We start from the raw sequence: 20,476 nt of genomic DNA on the forward strand, positions 1-20,476 counted from the left end.
TGGATGCAAAAGACTCGAACTAATTGAGTCTTTCTGACATGGTCCTTGTGCTTCATTGCTTTACCCTTTGTGACCATTTTTTTTCGGTTTTTTTTTTTTTTTTTTTTTTTTTTTTTTTTTTTTTTTTTTTTTTCTAGGATTTGCATTGCATAGCATTCATGCATTTCATTCTAGGTGTTTTTTTTAATAATAAAAAAAAAAGGGAGAAAAAGGAAGCAAATTGTGTTTTGCACTAGTTTCTTGGTTTTGAGAATAAGGTTGGTCAATTTATTTTCACATAACATGTCTTTTGTACCTTGTTTAGCCTTGATGAGCTTACTTATTGCACTTTACTAGTTGAAACTTTGTAGTGCATGTTGTGTGGGAAAAATGTTTATGATTTTGATCACTTTGTCTTGATCTTGAAGTCACATGTTATTTGACTGTCAGATTTGAACTTTTAGAGAAAGACATAAATAACCATTTCACTACTGTTCACTAGCCAATCATGAATACCTTAGTGCATATCGTAAGATTTTGTGCTCGAAAAGTGTAGCGCATGCACAAAAAGAACATAAGGTGTAGCCTCGGTTTAATTACTTAATGCTTAAAATTGGTGTGTACTATTAGGCCTGATGCCAAATCACATAATTAAAATTGATGTGTACATTATTCTGGCTTTTTAATAAGTTTCTGAATAAATTAAAATTGGTATGTATATGATGAGGAAAAATTCAAGAAACTTCCATGATTGCAAGGTTATGTTCTAGGAGATGTGGGAGTTATATGATGTAACTCTTTAGGTGATAGTCTCTTTTAAATTTTATGTGATGAATTTTGTAGACTTTGTGATTGATTGCTTTTACATATCACCTCACATGTATTTCAAGCTTTTGCTAGTTGCACACACTACACGAGTTACTCTTTGCTAAACATTGTACATGTTATTGTGTGTGTTTTTGGTCTGACCAACCAAGTTTGCAAATACTTTGAATTTTGTGCAAAATTGATTTGATAATTGAAAGTTTATGGAGAATGTAAGAAATTTTAAATTTGGGAAATTTGGGCTTCAATTCTTGTTTTTGAAAATCATATCATCACGTACTCATGCATTGTGATTCCTATATTTCTATGCTTTGAGTTGTTTTCAAAACTTTTTCAAAAACTGTGTTTTTTCTCAAAAATTTTGTGAGTCTCTGTCTGTTTTGATTGATCGAAATTTAAAAAAAAAAATTTATGTGAGCCTCTGTTTGTTTCAATCGATCGAACTTAATATTTCGATCAATCGAAAATCGTATGGGAAGTTTTTTAAAAACTGATTTTCAGTTGAGACAAACACCTTTTCAAAAAGTTGTTTTCTTTTTCTCTGTCCATACGACTTGGTCAAGGCTCAATCTCAAATTTTTGTCGTTTTCGTCCATCCTTTTTGCAAGGATTCTCTCTCCCTAAGCCGGTATGTCTTTTTTACCCTTCCTTTTGCATTGTTTTTCACATTTTCATGCATTAATCTCATGGTTTTTGGGTAATTTTCAAACTATGCACTATTTGGGATTTTTGATTAATCAAGCCTTGTTTTATGAATTTGATCAATGGGTTTTGTTGCTACAATGATATATTCATGATCTATGTTGGTTAATTTGATAAATTTGGGGTTTTATGAAAAATAAAAAATTCTAGGGCTTGTATTGAATCCGAATTAGGGCTTTTTGTTCATATTGGTTCAATTGATGAAATTGGCTTGTTGAATTGATGTAATTGGTCATTATTTTCTGAAATCTATCTTGTATGATGATCAATTCGTCAATTTCTTACAAATTGATCAAGTGGTTTTTCAAAATTTTGGGTTTTTTTGTTAGAAACTCTATGCTCAAGCCAAATTTGTGAACTTGAACTTAATTGCACTGCATTAGGTCATGCATCACTACATTTAATTTGTTCATGCATCATATAGATTTTTGTTCTATATTTTTTTGTGCTAACTTGCAGTCTGCCCTTTGGTTTTTTGTTTTTTTTTGCTTGCTTTGTGTCTTGGTCCTTATCCTAGCACTATGCCTAGGAAAACTAGAGCCCATAGGATCCCCTCCACTTCCTCTGAGTCTCCCTCTAGGAGTGAGGTGTTTAGGAATGACAAAAGCAGAGAGGCCTTTGAGAAACTGAACAGTAGGCGTAAGATTTGGGCTGAGTGTTCTGTGATTTTAGATGAAATTGATCTGGCCATTAGGGCTAACTTTGAGTCTAGAGGTTGGTTGTCCCTATTAGAGATAGATTATCCACCCCTGACCGCCCTGATTAGAGAGTTCTTTTCGAATTTCTCTTGCCACGTCTATGATTCCAACACTCTTGTTAGGAGTTGGATACGAGGTGTTGAGTTCACCATTACTCCTCGGGTAGTGGCTGAAGCTCTTGGGGTTTCGGTTGTTCGGGAGCTTGACTATCCCTATGATGAGTCTCCACCTTTAGATGTTGTCATGTCATACATCACTGGGTCTTCTATCCAGTGGGGTTCTGATCCTCGGATCACGTCTGCTGAGCTTACCGAGATTGCCTATCTTTTCTTTAGGATAGTGTGTCATTCTTTGTGGCCTATTTCTCATCTCCACACCATCCCTCTAGAGCGATATGTGTTTTTGTACGCTTTTGTTTCTGGTGCGTCTATCAGTTTCTCTCATCTATTCCTTTGTTCTTTGAACGAGGTTCATAGGAGTTCTGCCGTAGGGCATGCGCTTATCCATCCTATTTTCATTCGTAGGATTTTGTTGTTTCTTGGTTTAGATGGTTTTCCTTCTGGTGAGCCTGTTTATGTTGTTGCTCCCATAGGTTCCACATTTCTTAGGTAGAGGGTTGCTCACTTGAGAGTTAATCCTTCGCGTCTTAGAGGTACGTCATCTGGTGCTGTTCCCCCTCCTCCCTCTTCTACAAGTGCTGATGCTGCTGAGGCGTCTAGTGCTGTTGATGTTGATGTTCCTCCATCGACTACTTCGGATGATTTGAACATTCGATGTACGTTGGATCATGTCTTGACTGTTCAGGTGGTTCATGGACAGATTTTGGTGGACGTGCTCGATGAGATCTGTGCTTTGCGCGCAGAGTTGGCACAGTTTAGACGATCTTCACTGCCACCTCCTTTTTGATGATGGATTTTGATTGCCCTTTGGCATTCCGTCACAAAAAGGGGGAGTACATATTTGAGCTCTTGTAGAGTTTTGTTTTTAGGGGGAGAGTATTTTTGTTGGTTGGAGCTTGTGGAGTTTAGATTGTATCTAGGTGTTTCACATTGTATTTTATCTTTTTTAGCTTTTGCCATACTTTTGTTGGGTTATTCATGTTAGGGGGAGTTACTTTTATTGCTTTATATGTTACTTGTTTTCAACTACTTATTGATTTATATTTATGAGTTATTCATTGATATATGTCTTTATTGTGTGTTGTTTGAAATCTAGAATTTAATTTGTTTACTTGTATTTTCCACACATGTGGTTATGCATTTTGTTTAGTGTTTCAGGAAATATACAGGTTGATTCAATTGAGTTGCTATCTACACTTGCAACTGATGGATAGTAGTTAGGATTGAGTTTGTTTTATGAGCATTTGTTTTGTAAAGGGCTTTTCTTTGTAAACTTTGAGCTTCTAGTTATGTTTTGTCACGGATTGCCAAATGGGGAGTTTGTTAGGTTCTAAAAACTTAGATTTTTATGTATTTAGAACTCTAATGTGTATTGTTGGCAAACCATGATCAAAACAATATGTTTAGTTGTGTTTAGATTTGCTCAAAGTTGTATCTTTTATGTAAAGTTGATGCAGAAGTTACTATGCATTTCGACCTGGCTCAATCGATCGAAGCTTAGGCTCGATCGATCGAATCTCGGGCAGAATGTGTTTTTCTACAGAATTCCAACTCAGCCCTAATTTGTTGAAAATGTTTAGGATTTTCTAATTTGTCCTAAGTATAAAAGGCAAACCCTAACCACGTTTTAGTGTTGCTCATATTGCTGTTTGTGTAAATCTCTTGTGAGATCTAGAAGAGTTTTCTTTTACACAAACTTAGGGTTTTCAAGGAGGAGATATTATCTACACCTTGATGATCAATTCAGTTGCTGCCATTGAAGCTTAAAGAAACACAAGCAGGTGTGCTTGTATTTGGTGGTGAATCCAAGAAAGAAGGAGTCCGTGGATTCGGAGCTTGCTTGTGGTCGTGTCAATAAGTTTTACTGGTGGGTAGCAATAAGAAGTCAAGCGTGGGAGCTTGTAAGTCTTATTGTATGAACTTCGATTCTTTCAAGATAGTGGATTCAGGTTTACCTTGAGGATAGCTAGGTTAAATCCTCCCCAGGTTTTTACTGGTTTGGTTTCCTGGGTGATCATATCATTGTCTTATTTATTTTCTACTGCTATGCATGATATGATTGTTTGATTGTGATAACCTAGACTTGGAATTTGGACTAAGTAACAACTTGGCTAATTAACTAGGTTAATCCAATTGTGTTTTAAGGGGTCTAAAAACCATCAAGTAGCAATTATGGGATGCGCAAAACAGTAAATTCACATGTGTGAGCCAGAGAAATAAATGGTCTCGTCTCTTAAAAATCAAAACCCCACTTTTTCTCCTCGGATGAGAGGGAAAAACTGGAGTTTTGAGGGGCTATTGTAGGGATAAGGGCCCAAAATCATAAATTGGGCTTTGGGCTTTGTCCGAGGGAGTTGAATGGTCCGAGGAGGGACAAATTGTTATAAGGGGTTCCAATTTAAAGTTTCATGAGTAAGGAATGAATGGAAGGTGGTTCGAGGAGGAACTCCTCATCGGATATGATGAATGCAACTCAAGTATGTATTCCAACAATTAGAGTGACCCTCTAAGAAGCTCCAGTGATAGTGACCCTCCAAGAAGCTCCAGTGATAGTGACATGCCTCATGAACATACAAGAAGGAAAGAAACCAAAAATATCTACGGAAAAGCTGCTACCACCACATTAGATGGACTGCAGCTACTTTTCTGGTTGCAGTTATGTGGAGAAGACCTCTGAACAGTACTGTCTTGGTTACCACCACTCATAGGAAGCCAAAGAGGGTGTCTGATGGAACAGACATTCAAGTAAAGGCTCAAATGATCAACAAGTGTAGGATCAAGATGATCTCAAGGGAGCTATATAATGTGAGAGACCCTCTCTGAGAAAAGGATCGGAAAATTCATCAGAGAGAACATTGTAACAATCTAAATTGCACTTGTACCCAATTGTGATTAATTTATAAAAGTGAGACCTCCTCGAACTGTAAGTCCCTTGATATCAAAATCTCTTATTTGTGTTTGATTGTCATTTAATTCAGTACCAGCCGTTATCCAACTCACTAAAGCCTAGTTCTTTGACCCACTCTTTACAAATTCATTGTATTGGGCTCACTGAGCCAAGATCATACAACTTGGGCTTGGGCTATGAAACGGGTCCTTACACTATAAATTTCACATTTAGCATACCTAATGCTAGTGCTTTTATATCCTACATCTCATCTCTTATTTTAACACGTCACCCATTAAAACAACCTAAAATAACACTCACCATCTATTAAAAAAAAAAAAATATATATATATATATATATATAGAGAGAGAGAGAGAGAGAGAGAGAGAGAGTTAGTAGAGAGAAGAGAAATTATTAAAAATTTTAGCACATACTAGTAGAAGTATACTGTAGCATGTGTTAAAATAATATAGCATATGACACATGTGATGGAGGTATATTTTTATGTTTGGTATGCCAAATTCTACACTTGATGCCCATGCTCTTACATTGCATGCATGGTTTTAGAATAATGTTAGAGATACAAATTATTTTACAAACTGTTGATATAGTGAGCGATTATTGGTAAATGAAAAAGTGATATTAATAGCGAACCTAGATGAAAATTAATAAGATGTTGGCCATATCAACATTTTGTAAAAATGTTATAAAATAATTTGTGACTGTAACATTACTTTTTTACTCTTTTAGATCTAACTATGCCCCAAAAGGCCGCCCCTTATAAAGAATGATAGTCGTAAAGGTTGTTAAATGAATTCCTTTTAATGCTGAGAATTAATGCTAGTATTGTAGTAATAAGAAAGGACTATTTTTTTCCCTTCCTTTTTTTAGAGAGAAGAAAAAGAAAGAAAGGGGTTGATTTAAGCTTGCGTTAGTGATTTAAGCCACATCTGAATGATTAGTAAATTTGAAACCTTTAGTAAAAATTAGTGTATGAAAAATCATTACGATGGTTAGAATTGTATAAATATTTATAACTTCTATAAGCTGTAAAAGGAGAGATTTGGGTGAATCATAGGATTTAGAAGATAACAAAGTGATTGATTTTATTCCTCTTTTTAACATGATGTTGGGAAATTATATTTGGAGCTCAACGTCCTAACTTCTAAAGTAAGCTTTGTACAATTTTATTGTGATATAACCTGCAAAAAGACATGGTTCCTTAGCACTGGGGGTGTAGCTAGATTATTTAACTTGGAGAGGCTGAGTTACAAATTCATATGTTAGTCATAACTATCTATCAAATTCAACATATTAATATTATAATGTTTCTAAACTCAAATTAGTATGCAATATTTGTTCAATTTTCTAAATATTTACAAAACAATAATTAAAAAAACCTAATATCTCCCATCAAAATTTTACTCGGCGGTGATCTTGGTATAATAAAATTCATCCCATTATCATTTCCATAGAAAAATTCTTAGCAATTATCTTTTATATATATAAATAAATGTACCTTATTGGCAACCTAAATTCTCTTCTTAAAAAAAAACCTTGATAATTTGAAAAAAGTAGAACTTTGAGGGAAAACAAATTGCGATGATGAGAAAAGATAATTTTGTGGGAAAAAAAAAATGATGATGATGATGAGAGAGAGAAAGAAATGAACTTTGAAAAAGACTAATAATGCCAAAAAAAAAAGTCGCCTGTTTAAGCAGTACACGATAGTTTTTCACGGTTGGACACAGACAGACGTAGTGCATGCACTTTTGGTTTCTTTTAGACAAAAATTAAAATAAAGGGCAACTGGAAAAAAGCTTGGAATTTATTAGGTTTTGGTATATGAGTATTTTGTTGGGTGAAGTGCACATGTGAGAAACTAAATATTAATAGGGACCAATTGTAACAGTTTTCAATTTATAGTCTTATAGGGAACCAACTTGTTTTCAACTTTTCATACAATAGTATAAAGTTTCAAGAGCTTTTTAGCAAGGGGGGCAAGGGTCCCCAAGCCAATACGTGGTTCCACCCCTGCTTAGCACACGTAGATGTTTCTATGGTAATATCTAAAGTCTACTTGTTACTGACATAATTTGAGGAGGCACTCAAATATTTAGGGTCCACCTCTATGGCAAATTTTTGCATAAAGTGTCTGAAATTGTTGTGAAATAAAAGAAATAGCAAGATAAAAGAGAAAAATTTTAATGGATGCTCTAAATATATTAATTTAAAAAATATTTTTATAAATTTTTTATGGAAAAAAAAAAACTTGCTTTTTGATAATTTTTTATATTTTTCATAAAAGTAGTATTAACATTTTTCTAAAATGGTCTATTAATTAATACCTTAAGAGCATCTGTTAACAAAAACTAAGAAAGAAATATAAAAATGAGATTATAGCTTAATTTCTTCCACCAAAAAAACTACTAGTCTAATCCAAATCTATAATGATGTGCCAGAAGATACAACATTTTTGTTATTTGACAAACCATCGAGAGAAGTAAATACTACAGGTACGCTAATCAATTAGATTGATAAAGTAGCGAAAGCAATGGTAATATTTCTAATCCTCCAATCTATCAAGTATCAACAAAAGAAACTATATATCATTTGATCCCTGCATTGCTGTCAGCAAAAAAAAAAAAAAAAATTCATTCACTAGATCATATTATTTCTAAATTCTAATGCTAAATGATTATGAATAATGCTAGAGACATAATATTTTTTACAATAAATTTCACACATATTGAGTTGATAAATTATCATTGATTCTCATATAAACCTACTGCTAATTCTATTTTATTATCCATTATTAACAACTTACCACCTCAGACATGCCAAGAGACAATAAATAAATAAATAAATAAATAAATAAATATATATATATATATATATATATTCTTGGTGTGTTTTGTAGAATTATGTTAGGGGCATAACTTTTGGCACGACCTTGTTGTGCCACAACTTGCCATGTGACGAGTTGTGATTGGTAAAAGTGTGTCCTCACGTGATCCATTTATATACTTTTATCAACCATAATTTGCCATATAGTGAGTTATAATATAAAATTGTGTAAAAAACTGTGTCCCTAGCATTATTTGTGTTTTGTAACAAAGGATTGCTGAGTCACAAGTCACAAATATATAGGAGGGCGTAGACCTTAAAGCTTAGGGACCAAAGTCCTTTTAAGTTAGCAGTACTAGTTGCGTAGATTTTTGGAGTAAGTTTTGTGGGGAGTAATTGGGGGGTGGTTCTGACGTCTCTCTCTATAGGCTATGGCCAAGGCTACGTTCTTTTTGTACTTGGTATGCCTTTTTTTTTTTTTTTTTTATCAATCAATGAAATTTCCACCTTTCTCTCCCCCACCGAACTCTCCGTCTGCATTTAAATCTATTTTATTAAATAATTTTCTTTCTAATTTTAAATTTCACATACTCACTCTTTTTTTTTTAACACTCAGATAATTTATTTTACATGACAATTTTATTAAAAATATCAAAAAAAAAATTTTAATTTTTTTTTGCAACACAATAACTATCACTCATTCTATTTATTTATCCTTAAAAAACTAAATGCAAAATAAAAAGTGTCAGTGTAAATTTACACGAATATTGTAATAGTCATATATTTTTATACAACTTTACATGACCTAATATAGGTGAATTTTAGACTTAATTAGTTAAAATGTGGTACTTTTTCTATTATGATGCGAGGGCTCTTATTTGCCATCTTTCTTCTCACATTTTCTCTCTTCTAATTATGTTTTCATTGAACCAAATTTGATCATTATTCTCTCTCCATTTGAGTAGGAAGAATGGGCAAGGTAGTGCCTAGGTTCGGGTTTAGCAAAAGAGAAGGAAAATTTGAGTATCATACTCGGCAAAATGAATGCCAAATTTGGTGCCAGACTCTCTCTCCTCAATTCCGTCAATAACTTGCTAGATATTACTAATAGGGAAATGTTATACAATGCCCTAAGAGCATTGGTTTAGGAGCTATTTTTAGAAACATTTTATTAGGAGAATAATAAAACAATAAATGTTGTTGATGACTTTTTATATTTCCTATAAAAGTAGTGTCAAAACTTTTCTATTATAATTTATTAATAATTGCCCTAAGGGTATTAACATGATCCTTACTAAAAAACACGGTTTTTACCGAAATCCAACCAAAAGAGTCATCTTGTGTGTGTTTGTTTCTATATATATATATATATATATATATATATATATGAAGGAATAAAAGAATCATCCTTAATGGAATGGGGAAATTTTTGTTTTGTTTTTTTAAATCATAGTTTTATTTTTAGGACACACTAAATCTCACATTTTTAAATAAGCACTTCAAATTCCAATATTTCATAATGTACCAAAAAAATAAGCCTAAACAAACTCCCACCCTCACAGGCTCACACCGTCAGTTCTCATAAGAATGAAACAAAATTAAAACCCCAAATCCAAACAACATATAAGAGAGAGAGAGAGAGAGAGAGAGAGAGAGAGAGAGAGAGAACCTTACTATAAGGTTTTTTGGTAAATTTTTGAAAGCTTGAAATATAAAGTGTCATATTTAAAAGTCCAACATCTGTGTCCCAAGATAAAATTATGGTGGTTTTTTTTTTACTTACCCCTAAGACTTTGTCTAAGAGTTTACGAAAGAATGAAATGAAATAAGTAAATCATAAAGAAATGAAATATATTTAAGCAATGCAAAGGAAAGGAATAGATGAAAATTTAGTAATCTTTTTTTTTTTTTTTTGGAAAAAAAAAGAGAAATGAATGAAATATAACAACATTATTATTAGAGCCCTGTTTTGAAATAAAAGGTTGAAAGTGTAGGGGTGGTTTTGGAGTTTTAGTGAAATTTTTATTAAACCTAATTTTATTCCATCCTATTTTCCTAATTTTTAGGAAATGGAAAATTGAGATTTTGAAGGAAAATGAAGGAATGAGTGTTCCCTCCAACCTTTTCTATTATCTCTAACTTATATAATTAAACTTCCAAATAAGATAGTAGAAGGAATACTTTACAATAATTTTTTCCATCCCAAATTGAGTGTAAAAGAATCTAGGAGAGAATAAAGGAAAGGACACATCAATGAAATATGATTGATCATAGACCAATTATTTTCAATTCTTTACATGATCTAGTTAGGAGAAATTCTTTTCAAGTTGACATGAAGTGTGGAAAGTTTCACAAGGAAATCAGATTCTAGGATCCAGTTAGGAATTCGATTAGTATTCAATTATTTTCATAGTCGGGTCACCTGAATTTTATCCAAATACCTTGATCAATGCGATCCGATGTTGATTAAGAAACAAAAATTTAAAGATTTTTTTCTTCAAATTCCACTGCATGTCCAATAATTGATCAATTAATTAGGTTTTAGGTTCAAATTATGCCCCCATATTCCATAGTATCTTTATAATCAAATGAGAAATTACTCCATTCCATATGGCTTTGTATGCATGCATTGATGTAAATGAATGCAGTTGTAAGCTGTGACTGGACTGCTGCTACTTATTTATGTGTACAAGCACCTAATGTGCCCCATGTGTCAATTTGTATACATAATGAAGATTAAGATCCAGATTTATTTATTATTGCTTCTATCAATTACATATGGACTGAAAGAAAATCAACATCTGCAAATAGAGCTAGAGATTACAACTCCTTATGATGAAACTAAACTTTTTTGCTTATAAAGTGCAAGTTCAAGTGTCGCCCACAACTAGGAGCTTCAATCACAGAGTTCAGTTCTTTCTAGTAGGATGAACATGTCAGAAGGTGTCAATTTGTAATAAATGACCTGCCACCCTCTCGTGGTCATTTTCTTCTACTACAACTTCAACACCAGTGTTGAATTGAAACCACTTCCTTGACTTACAAAGTTTCATCAAGTAGTACCATCCAATCCCAGCAACTGTCATTATACCACTCACTAAATAAACTTTCTTAGTAGCAATAGCCATTATCACTACCAAAAATCCACATGGTATCAAGCACATGACCACCAGCAATGGCAGCCTCATTGGGACCCGGAACGGCCGCTTCAACCTTGGGAACTTCCTCCTCAACCAAACAAATGAAGCAAACTCCAGCAACATGCTCAAACTATACAAGAAATTGGCTGAGGATATAATGTCAGTGAAATTCATGTATGAAACCCCTAGTGAAATAGAAGTTGATAACAATATTCCAACCCAAGGGGTGTTGAACCATTTAGACCTTAGTCCAAAAAACTGAGGCAAAGATCCAATATCAGCCATGCCCAAAAGTTGGAAAGCACTACTGCTTAATTGGGCTTCAAAAGGCCCAATTGCTGCTAACATAGCACCAACTTCAAGAAAGATTTTCAACCATTTCCCAGCAATCAATTCTGCAGCCTGGGCCATAAACCCAGCTCCCCATTCACTTGGCTCCACAGAAAGAGCTCCAATGACGGCCAAAAGTGGAAACACGTAAGCCAAACAAGTGAAAATCACAGTAATAAAAAGAGCCCTTGGAAGAGTTTTCTGGGGCTGATCAACTTCTCCCGCAAAAGTACTAACATTGTCCCAGAAATTTAAGTTCCAAAAAAGGGTGTTAAAGAACAAGTTCCAATCTTTCTTAACATCTTTATGTTCCAAACTGAGCCACCTATGAGGTTTGATCTTCGGGAGGGCAATCAAGCACATGAATATAAATGGCAAAAGTGAAACCACAGCAAGTACCACAGAAGTATAACCAACAATTGTCAAACCAGTGTAATTAAGAAAAGAAAGGCCTAAAGTTGAACACAAAAGTGCGAGGTACCTTGGCAAGCCAGACTCAATAGCAGGGATTATTTGCTTCATATAGTCTATGCAAAGAACTGGGAAAGCAGCAATATTGATAACGCTACTGAGGAATTTCCATGTTCCCATTAGTGAACCCCAGAAAGGGCCGAAGGCACGCTCTGCCCATATAACAAAGCCACCATTGCCAGGATAAGCAGTGGAGAGCTCAGCTGTGACAAGAGCTTCTGGGATACTCCATATGAAAGGGAACACCAAGAAACCAATGATAGTTAAAAGGGGTCCTGCTGCTTGTACTGCTGGCTCCTCTCCATAAGGCCCACCTGCTACTTCAAAGTAGATAAGAAATATGAGAGGTATCAAAGTTAGCTTCTTTGTGTTTGTGACTGTGGTTGTGGTGGTGGTGGTGGTGGTGGAGGTGATAGAGAGTTCTTGAGGCATGTTTGGTAATTTTGAGGATGTTTGTTGCATTGTAACTGGTTCTGTTGTGTTGAAGTTGTAAGGCTGGTTTTGAGGTGGTGTGGGTGTTTTCATGTGGAAGAAGTACCTTTTTTATATTGTAAGGGAAATGGCTGAAGTTTAGACTTTAGAGTAATAGTTGTTTAAACTAAAATGTGACTTCAAGTCACCGTTTTATTTAAATTTATTTTTTTACACATAACTTCGTGTTAATTCAATTTGTTCATCCAAAAACTCGTGTTAATTTTTTACAACATAACTTTGTGTGTAACAGGTTATATGTAATTGACATTACTCTTGGTATAATATCTCTAGTAGTTAAACTGCTATAATATGTCACAAAAACATTACAATATTACATGTGTTGGTACCAATATCGTATTGGATTGTATCAACATCATGTTACTTACGTTTCATTTAATGATTCCTTTATTTCCTTTAGTCACATTGGATAATATGGACAATAACTACATCATGTTTGTTATATGTGTGTATATATATATATATATATATATATATATATATATATATAACATTGGTGGTAAATAATTACTCTCTTTGTCCCAGTTTGTTTGTCATCTATTCCATTTTGGAATGTTCCAAAATATTCTCTTGTTTCTAAGAGTAAAAGTTATTAATTTTCTAATGTTCCTATTATACCCCTATTTTATTTTCAAAACTATTTGAAAAGAAAACTAACAAATATTTAAAAAATCAATCTAATCGAGGCACCTTTTTAGTTGTCTCATCAAGAATAACTCTTTAAAAAAAAAAGCTAATAAATTTATTTAAGGGTGATTTTGTAAACTTATACATTTTTAAAAGGTAGACAAAACAATAAATGATGTTCCCTTAAAAAGTTTGACTTTTCAAACATGAAAAATAAATTGGGACGAAGGAAGTATTTGTTTTAATTTGAATCCACCAATGAAATTATTTTTGTGTCCACTTATAGTAGCCAATAATAATTTGCCACTTAAAATTTGTTGTGAATGTGTTGTGAAAACGTTGTGAACATAAAACTTCTCATATATATATATATAGAGAGAGAGAGAGAGAGAGAGAGAGAGAGAGAGAGAGAGAGAGAGAGATTTAAGATACATCTGGTGTAAATATAAATAATGTTATACTATTTAATAACGTTTGATTAGATTAATATTTCAAAAACTCACCATTTGATTATATATTTTCTATGTTCTTAACAAAATATATCAAGTTTCGTGTCAATTATAGTGTGTTATATATAGTATGATTTGTTTCATCTTCCCTTAAAAGTTACCATAATTTTTGTGTAAAGTTTGTGATATGCCTTTGTATTAGAACCTTGTCCCCTCTCCCTTGTGTGTGTGTGTGTATGTTTCTAAAAAATAAAGAATATTACATAAAAAATAAAACCTATAGTTTAAAATAATGAGTTGAATACATATAGGGATATTTTGAAAATTTTAGTGAAAAACTTATTAAACCTAATTTCATTTTTTCCTATTTGCCAAAATTTTTGGGGAATGAAAATTTGAGGTTTTCAGGGAACATAGAGAAATAAGTGTTCCATCATATCAATTTTATTTTCTTCCACTTATACTCTCAAACGAGAAAATAAAATAGATATTTCAAAATATAGATATATTTTTTCATTTTGTTCTTTTTCCTACCCCAAAAGGAGTCTTAGGCCGTTTGGTTGGAGAGAAAGTGGGGGGATGAAAAATAAAGGAGAGAAAATATGTGATATTTTTGGATGAGAGTAATGTTTGGCTGGAGTGATTTTGGAGGGGAGAAAATGGTGGGACCTAGCAATTTCAGAAAATAAACATAAAAATCTTATTTTAACAAGAGCATCAACAATGTTCAGATATTTCATACTAGGAAGAGTCCTGCAACATGCTGGAGGGTTATACAAAATCTAGTGAGTTTTTCGAGGGAAGCCAAGAAAAATTAATAAGTCAAATTTAGTGAGCTTTAAGCCTCCAGTGCCAATTAATAGAAATTGAACAATGTAAGTTGGTGTTATTTTACGTCAAATCATTTTGATTTATGTCAAATTTTTGACTAGTTTTATAAAGTGTAGTGTCAATGGAGTTAACTTTCTGAGTTTTATTTGTCACTTCAGTAATATTTTTAGTCCTCTTATCAATTTTTTTATTAAGTGGACTTTATAATAAATCATCATTAACAACTAACAAGTATCTTAAGGTGTCCATTAACATTTTCCTTAATTATTTTAGCATTAACTTTTTTTTTTTTTATTTTTTTTTTTATAGTTTTTTAAAATTTTCATTTTTTTTTTCATTTTTTTTTCACTTTTTTCAAAATACAAGTACACTTAAATACGCTTTTAAAAAAAAAACTTTTAGCAAAATGTTAGATAAGCTATTTTCAAATCGACAAATAAGAAAACATGGTGAGAAAGAAAGAGTCAACTAAAATGGAAAGAATCAACTAGGAATAGTTACATAGCCTGATGAGAAAGAGAGTCAACTAAAAAGTCTAAAATGAGAAAGAGAGAGTCAACTAAAAAGTCTAAAATGCAAAGAAAAATATGGAAACATTTAAGACACATCACGCAGGTAATTTCCTACCAAAACCAAAAATTTTCTAAGGCATTTTGAAACATTCATTAGTCTATTTTCTCTTCTGTACCATCATCATGCAACCATATATATGAAAATAATTTCAGGGAAGTTGCTTCAAAGCATAAGGCCACTTTAGTTAGGGAATCACTTACGTCTAATAGAAATGTGAGCTTTTTTTTTTTTTTTTTGGGGGGGGGGGGGGGGGGGGGGGGGGGGGGGGGGTTTAAAAGGACACTTGTATATAAAGAAACTAAAGAGCAGTGGCCGAAATTATATATAAAAAGGAACTTATATATAGAAATGTGAGTTACGTTATATTCTATTTTAGGTATGTATAATTCAAATTTAAATTGTTTGAATAGACAATCACTGGCTTAGGGTGTAATATCTGAACAATTTAAAATTAATTAAAAGTCATTCAAAGTTATATTAAGTTATTAACAAATGTTTTAATGCTAAGAGTTTTATAAGTTAGGATTCAAATCGCTCTTCCCTATCATTGTAATTATTGTAAGGATAAATTGTAAATTACACAAAATTTGGAGGTGATTGGATTTTATACCCTGAAGTTTCAGAATTTGGATTTTACCCCCTGAAGTTTGGTGATATTTGGATTTTATACCCTAAGAGCATTCACAATGGGGATTGTAAATGGGAAAATGTCGGGGAAATTTAGCATCAAGGCAAAAAAAGAGCCCAGCAGCCGGACTTGTAAAATTTGAGAATTGCAAATTTTTTGCAATTGTGCTACAGAGCCATCCTACTAGACATGGCAATACGAGTTAGAATTTTCTGACCCAACCCGAAAAATACTTGACCCGAACCCAATTTTTTGACCCGAAGTAAAAACGGGTTGACTCGTAACCCGACCCGATTTTTTTACGGGTCAATCCGACCTGACCCGGATAACCCGTGACTCGACCCATTAAAAAAATTTACTAAAAAAATATATAAACTACGTCTTGATACTAGGTGCTTAAAGCACAAAATATCAAAGATGCTTAAAGTACACATAACATATCTTGTGAATTCCTACTGTTAAATAAATAAAAAAGAAGCAATCAAATCATAAAGCAATAAACATAAATAAGTGAAGGCAGGATTTAGTAACCCTCAAACTCAGAATTAACTGTAAAAACTAAATTTCATGGTGGACAAAATACGGTATTGACTGTGTTTTTTTTTTTTTTTTTGAGAAAGAATATTGATTGTGTTTATAATAAACATAATGTATGGTTTATATATTAGAGAACTTTAGGCTAACTCTAGATTAACTCAAGTTTAGTTTGCTTATTTTACAAGTACATAAATCTACAACAGAATTGGAGACTTCTTCTCTGTACGCTGGACAAGGCCACGATAGGAGATGACCCAATGATACTGATAAGAACCCTAGCAATTGTAGCAAATACACCCATGCTAGCTCGATCATGGACAGCGATAGAAAGCCTATTGGTAGATGTGTTTAGGGAATAAACAGGATAGTGGCTTGGAGGGAGTATGGAAGCAGTTGACAAGTGCATGGGGCAGCCATGAGTTCAGTTACCACCTTCATTTGTATGGGGTGTGAAGTCACCTGTTTCTCACAAGTGCCAAATCTCATCTCACATATTTTGTTTTGCTTTCTTTTGTCTTTGTTTAAAATAAATAAATAAAGAGAATGGGGTAGTCATAGGAAATGGCGCACTGCAATAGTGGTGAATATATTCCTAGCTATAGGTTACATGAAAATATACCTCCTGCATGTAACAACTAACAAGGCCAAATGTGGACAAAATAAGCAAAAAAACTGGCTCAAAATGATTCTACATCTATCCTGTACATAGTATGATTGCCTATAGAGTATGTGACGTAGGACAACCACACTAACAATAGAACAAAAGATAAACCCTAGGAGTCAGCACCTAAGGGCTGCTTGGAGTCAGCACCAAGCAAACTGGAGTCGGCACCAGTGAAAGAAAACACACGTTTATTTTTAATAATTCTCCAAAAACTGTCTTACAATAATCTGAAAAATTGTTTAAATAGCCAACAATAAAAACCCTAAAGAAACCCTAATCATTAAATGTTCGGGCTTGCTTAATTTCAAGCCCAATAACTAGTATGCTCCATCCATAAGGCCACAGGCTGGGCCGTCTTCTTTTTGCTCTTCCTCTTATACGTGTGTGTAATTGGGGGCTTGTACCTCGTGTCCGCACCAACTCCCCCCGGGTGAGAAGAACTCGACCCCGTCGAGTGGAAATCTGAAGAGCTCTGATAGTACTCCAGCAAATCAGGATCCAGTCGCAATAGCTCATCTCGAGTAATCCATGTGCAATCAGAATCTGGTCGCCCTCGCCACCGAACTAAGAAACGGTGAACTCCTCCATCCCTGGTAGAAACAATCTGTTCATCTAAAATAGCATCAATAGATTCTTTATGTGCATAGGGCAAATTTAAGGGTAAAGGAGTGGGAATAGGGGCATCAATAGGGTTAGGCAAAGACTCATCAAAAGGGGTATCAGGAATAGTTGTGGGGCTTTTATAAGCAACTAGATCCTCAATATTAAAGGAGGAGCTAATACCATAATCATGAGGGAGGTCAATGACATATGCATTTGGGCCCATTCGTTTCAATATCTTGAATGGTCCGGCACTACGAGCCTACAATTTCTTAACGGTCCCAGAGGGAAACCGTTCAGGTCGAATCCGAATCATGACATAATCCCCTACCTGAAACTCTGCATGACGTCGATGAGTGTCAGCATGAATTTCATATTGAGAATTACTTGCCTGAATTTTTTTGCGAATCTCATTATGCAAATCATGAATATGTCGTGCAAATGCCTCAGCAGACTCAGAAATCCTAACATGTGGGGACATGGGCAAAAGATCTAAGGGCTTCCTAGGTGTATATCCATGCACAACCTCAAAAGGACTAGCACCTATAGACCTATTGACAGAGTTATTATATGCAAGTTGGGCTACTGGAAGAATAGAATCCCAATTTCGATTGGCTTCACCCACTAGACACCGAAGGAGGTTGCCTAGACTACGATTAACTACCTCAGTTTGACCATCAGTTTGAGGATGAAATGCCATGGAAAATTTCAATTTGGTGCCCACTAAATGCCACAAGGTCTTCCAAAAATAACTCATGAAGCGAACATCCCTATCAGACACTATGGTTTTGGGAAGACCATAAAGTTTGACAATCTCATCAAAGTAGAGTTTTGCAATCTTAGAAGCATCAGAGGTCTTAGAACATGGTAGGAAATGAGCCATCTTGGAGAAGCGATCAACAACTACTAGAATGGAATCATGATTCCTAAAGGTGCGGGGCAAACCTAACATAAAGTCCATACTCCCATCCTGCCACGGGCGATCTGGCACAGGTAGAGGTGTGTACAAGCCAGTGTTTTGCTTGCGATGTTTGGCTAGTTGACATGTACGACATTGACCAACTATCTTGGCAACACCCCTCTTAAGACTAGGCCAATAGAATTGACGTTCCACTTCCTCAATTGTCTTGTCTCGGCCAAAATGACCTGCCAGGCCTCCCGCATGTATTTCCCAAACTAGGAAATCTCTTACTGAAGACCGAGGGATACATAACTTGTTGGCCTTGAACAAGTACCCATCTTGAAGGGTATAATCATCCAGGATTGGTCGTGGGGCATTCCTGAGGCTAGTGTAGAGGTCCCCAAAATCTGGGCATGACTCATAATCATCCTTGAGTCGTTCAAACCCAGTAACCTTAACACTCATGATGGATAGCAAAGACACCCTTCGACTTAGTGCATCAGCAGCCTTATTCTCAATTCCCGCCCTATGCTTCACTACAAAGTGGTAGCGCTGCAAAAATTCAACCCAACTACCGTGCCTAAAATTTAGCTTCTTTTGGGAATGGAGATAGCGCAAAGCTTCATGATCAGAGTAGATAACAAATTCTTGAGACAACAGGTAATGGCGCCAATGCCAAAGAGCTCGAATAATGGCATAAAACTCTTTGTCATATGTGGAGTACTTTTGCTTAGCGTCATTCAACTTTTCACTGAAATAAGCAATTGGGTGACGCTCTTGACTAAGTACTCCCCCTATACCAATACCTGAGGCATCACATTCCACCTCAAAAGGCTTGGTAAAATCAGGGAGATGCATGACAGGTGCCTCAGTCATCTTTTGCTTTACCTCATTGAAAGCTTTAGCAGCAGCATTAGTCCAAACAAACTCCCCTTGTTTCATGCAGTCAGTGATGGGGGACATAAGGGTACTAAACCCCTTGATGAATCGGCGATAAAAGGAAGCGAGCCCATGAAAGCTTCTAATTTCATGGATATTTTTGGGCTCGGGCCACTCCACAATCGCTTGAATCTTTTGGGGGTCGGCAAAAACTCCCTCAAAGGACACTATGAAACCTAGGAAGACGACTCTATTAGTGAAGAAAGAACACTTCTTGAGGTTGCCATATAGACTCTCCTTCCTAAGGGTAGTACAAACTTGAGTTAGGTGGTCTAAGTGTTGTTCCCTAGACTTACTATAGATGAGGATGTCATCAAAGTACACAACCAAGAATTTCCCCATAAAAGGCTTGAGCACTTGAGTCATCACTCTCATAAAGGTACTAGGAGCATTGGACAATCCAAAAGGCATCACCATCCACTCATATAAACTATCCTTCGTCTTGAATGCAGTTTTCCACTCATCACCCGAACGAATCCTAATTTGATGATAGCCGCTTTTTAAGTTTATCTTAGAGAAGATCATTGCTCCAGCCATCATATCTAACATGTTATCCAACTGGGGGATAGGAAATCGATATTTCACAGTGATCTTGTTGATGGCACGACTATCAACACACATCCGCCAAGTTCCATCTTTTTTTGGAGTTAAAAGTGCAGGGACCGCACAAGGACTCATGCTTTCACGGACAAAACCCTTCCTAAGTAGTTCTTCTACTTGCCTTTGCAACTCGGCATGCTCTACAGGGCTCATCCTATAATGAGGCAAGTTAGGTAGGGCCGCTCCGGGCACAAAATCTATGACGTGTTGTATGTCACGCATGGGTGGTAAATGATCGGGGAGTTCCTCAGGGAAAACGTCCTTAAATTCCTGGAGCACTAACCTCACTTCTTCAGGTTGCTCCTCACTGGTCTCTCCACGTAGTTCCCTAGCAACTAAGACAAACACAATGGACTCTTGAATTGCTACCCTTTCAAATGCCCTCGGACTTATGATGTTCAGGCCTTTCGCCTTTAGTACTTCTGTCTTCTTGCTCATGCCAATTGGCTTGGGTTTCAAAGGAGTGAGCACAATCTTCTTACCTTCAAACATAAATGAGCAAGAATTGGATCGCCCATGAAGGGTGACATCCAGATCATACAACCAAGGTCTACCTAAGATGATATGCCCTACATCCATGGGAATCACGTCACACCATATTTCAGCCTTGTAGGTGAGGAATTGAAGTGGGACAAC

At 35.0% G+C, this 20,476-nt stretch overlaps 1 protein-coding gene across 1 annotated transcript; it reads right to left on the reverse strand.

The window, feature by feature from the left end:
* Window positions 1-10,851: 10,851 nt before the first annotated feature.
* On the reverse strand, window positions 10,852-12,485 carry LOC115967370 (probable polyamine transporter At3g13620). The gene has a single exon (XM_031086450.1). The coding sequence runs from the start codon at window positions 12,459-12,461 to the stop codon at window positions 10,995-10,997; it is 1,467 nt and encodes a 488-aa protein (XP_030942310.1). The 5' UTR covers window positions 12,462-12,485; the 3' UTR covers window positions 10,852-10,994.
* Window positions 12,486-20,476: the final 7,991 nt, after the last annotated feature.

The sequence above is a fragment of the Quercus lobata genome, chromosome 11 (genome assembly GCF_001633185.2).
Source record: "Quercus lobata isolate SW786 chromosome 11, ValleyOak3.0 Primary Assembly, whole genome shotgun sequence".
NCBI lineage: Eukaryota > Viridiplantae > Streptophyta > Magnoliopsida > Fagales > Fagaceae > Quercus > Quercus lobata.

What these genes read in the sequence shown, in the direction of transcription:
- LOC115967370 (XM_031086450.1), bottom strand. Translation starts at nt 12,461, where the DNA reads ATGCAACAAACATCCTCAAAATTACCAAACATGCCTCAAGAACTCTCT.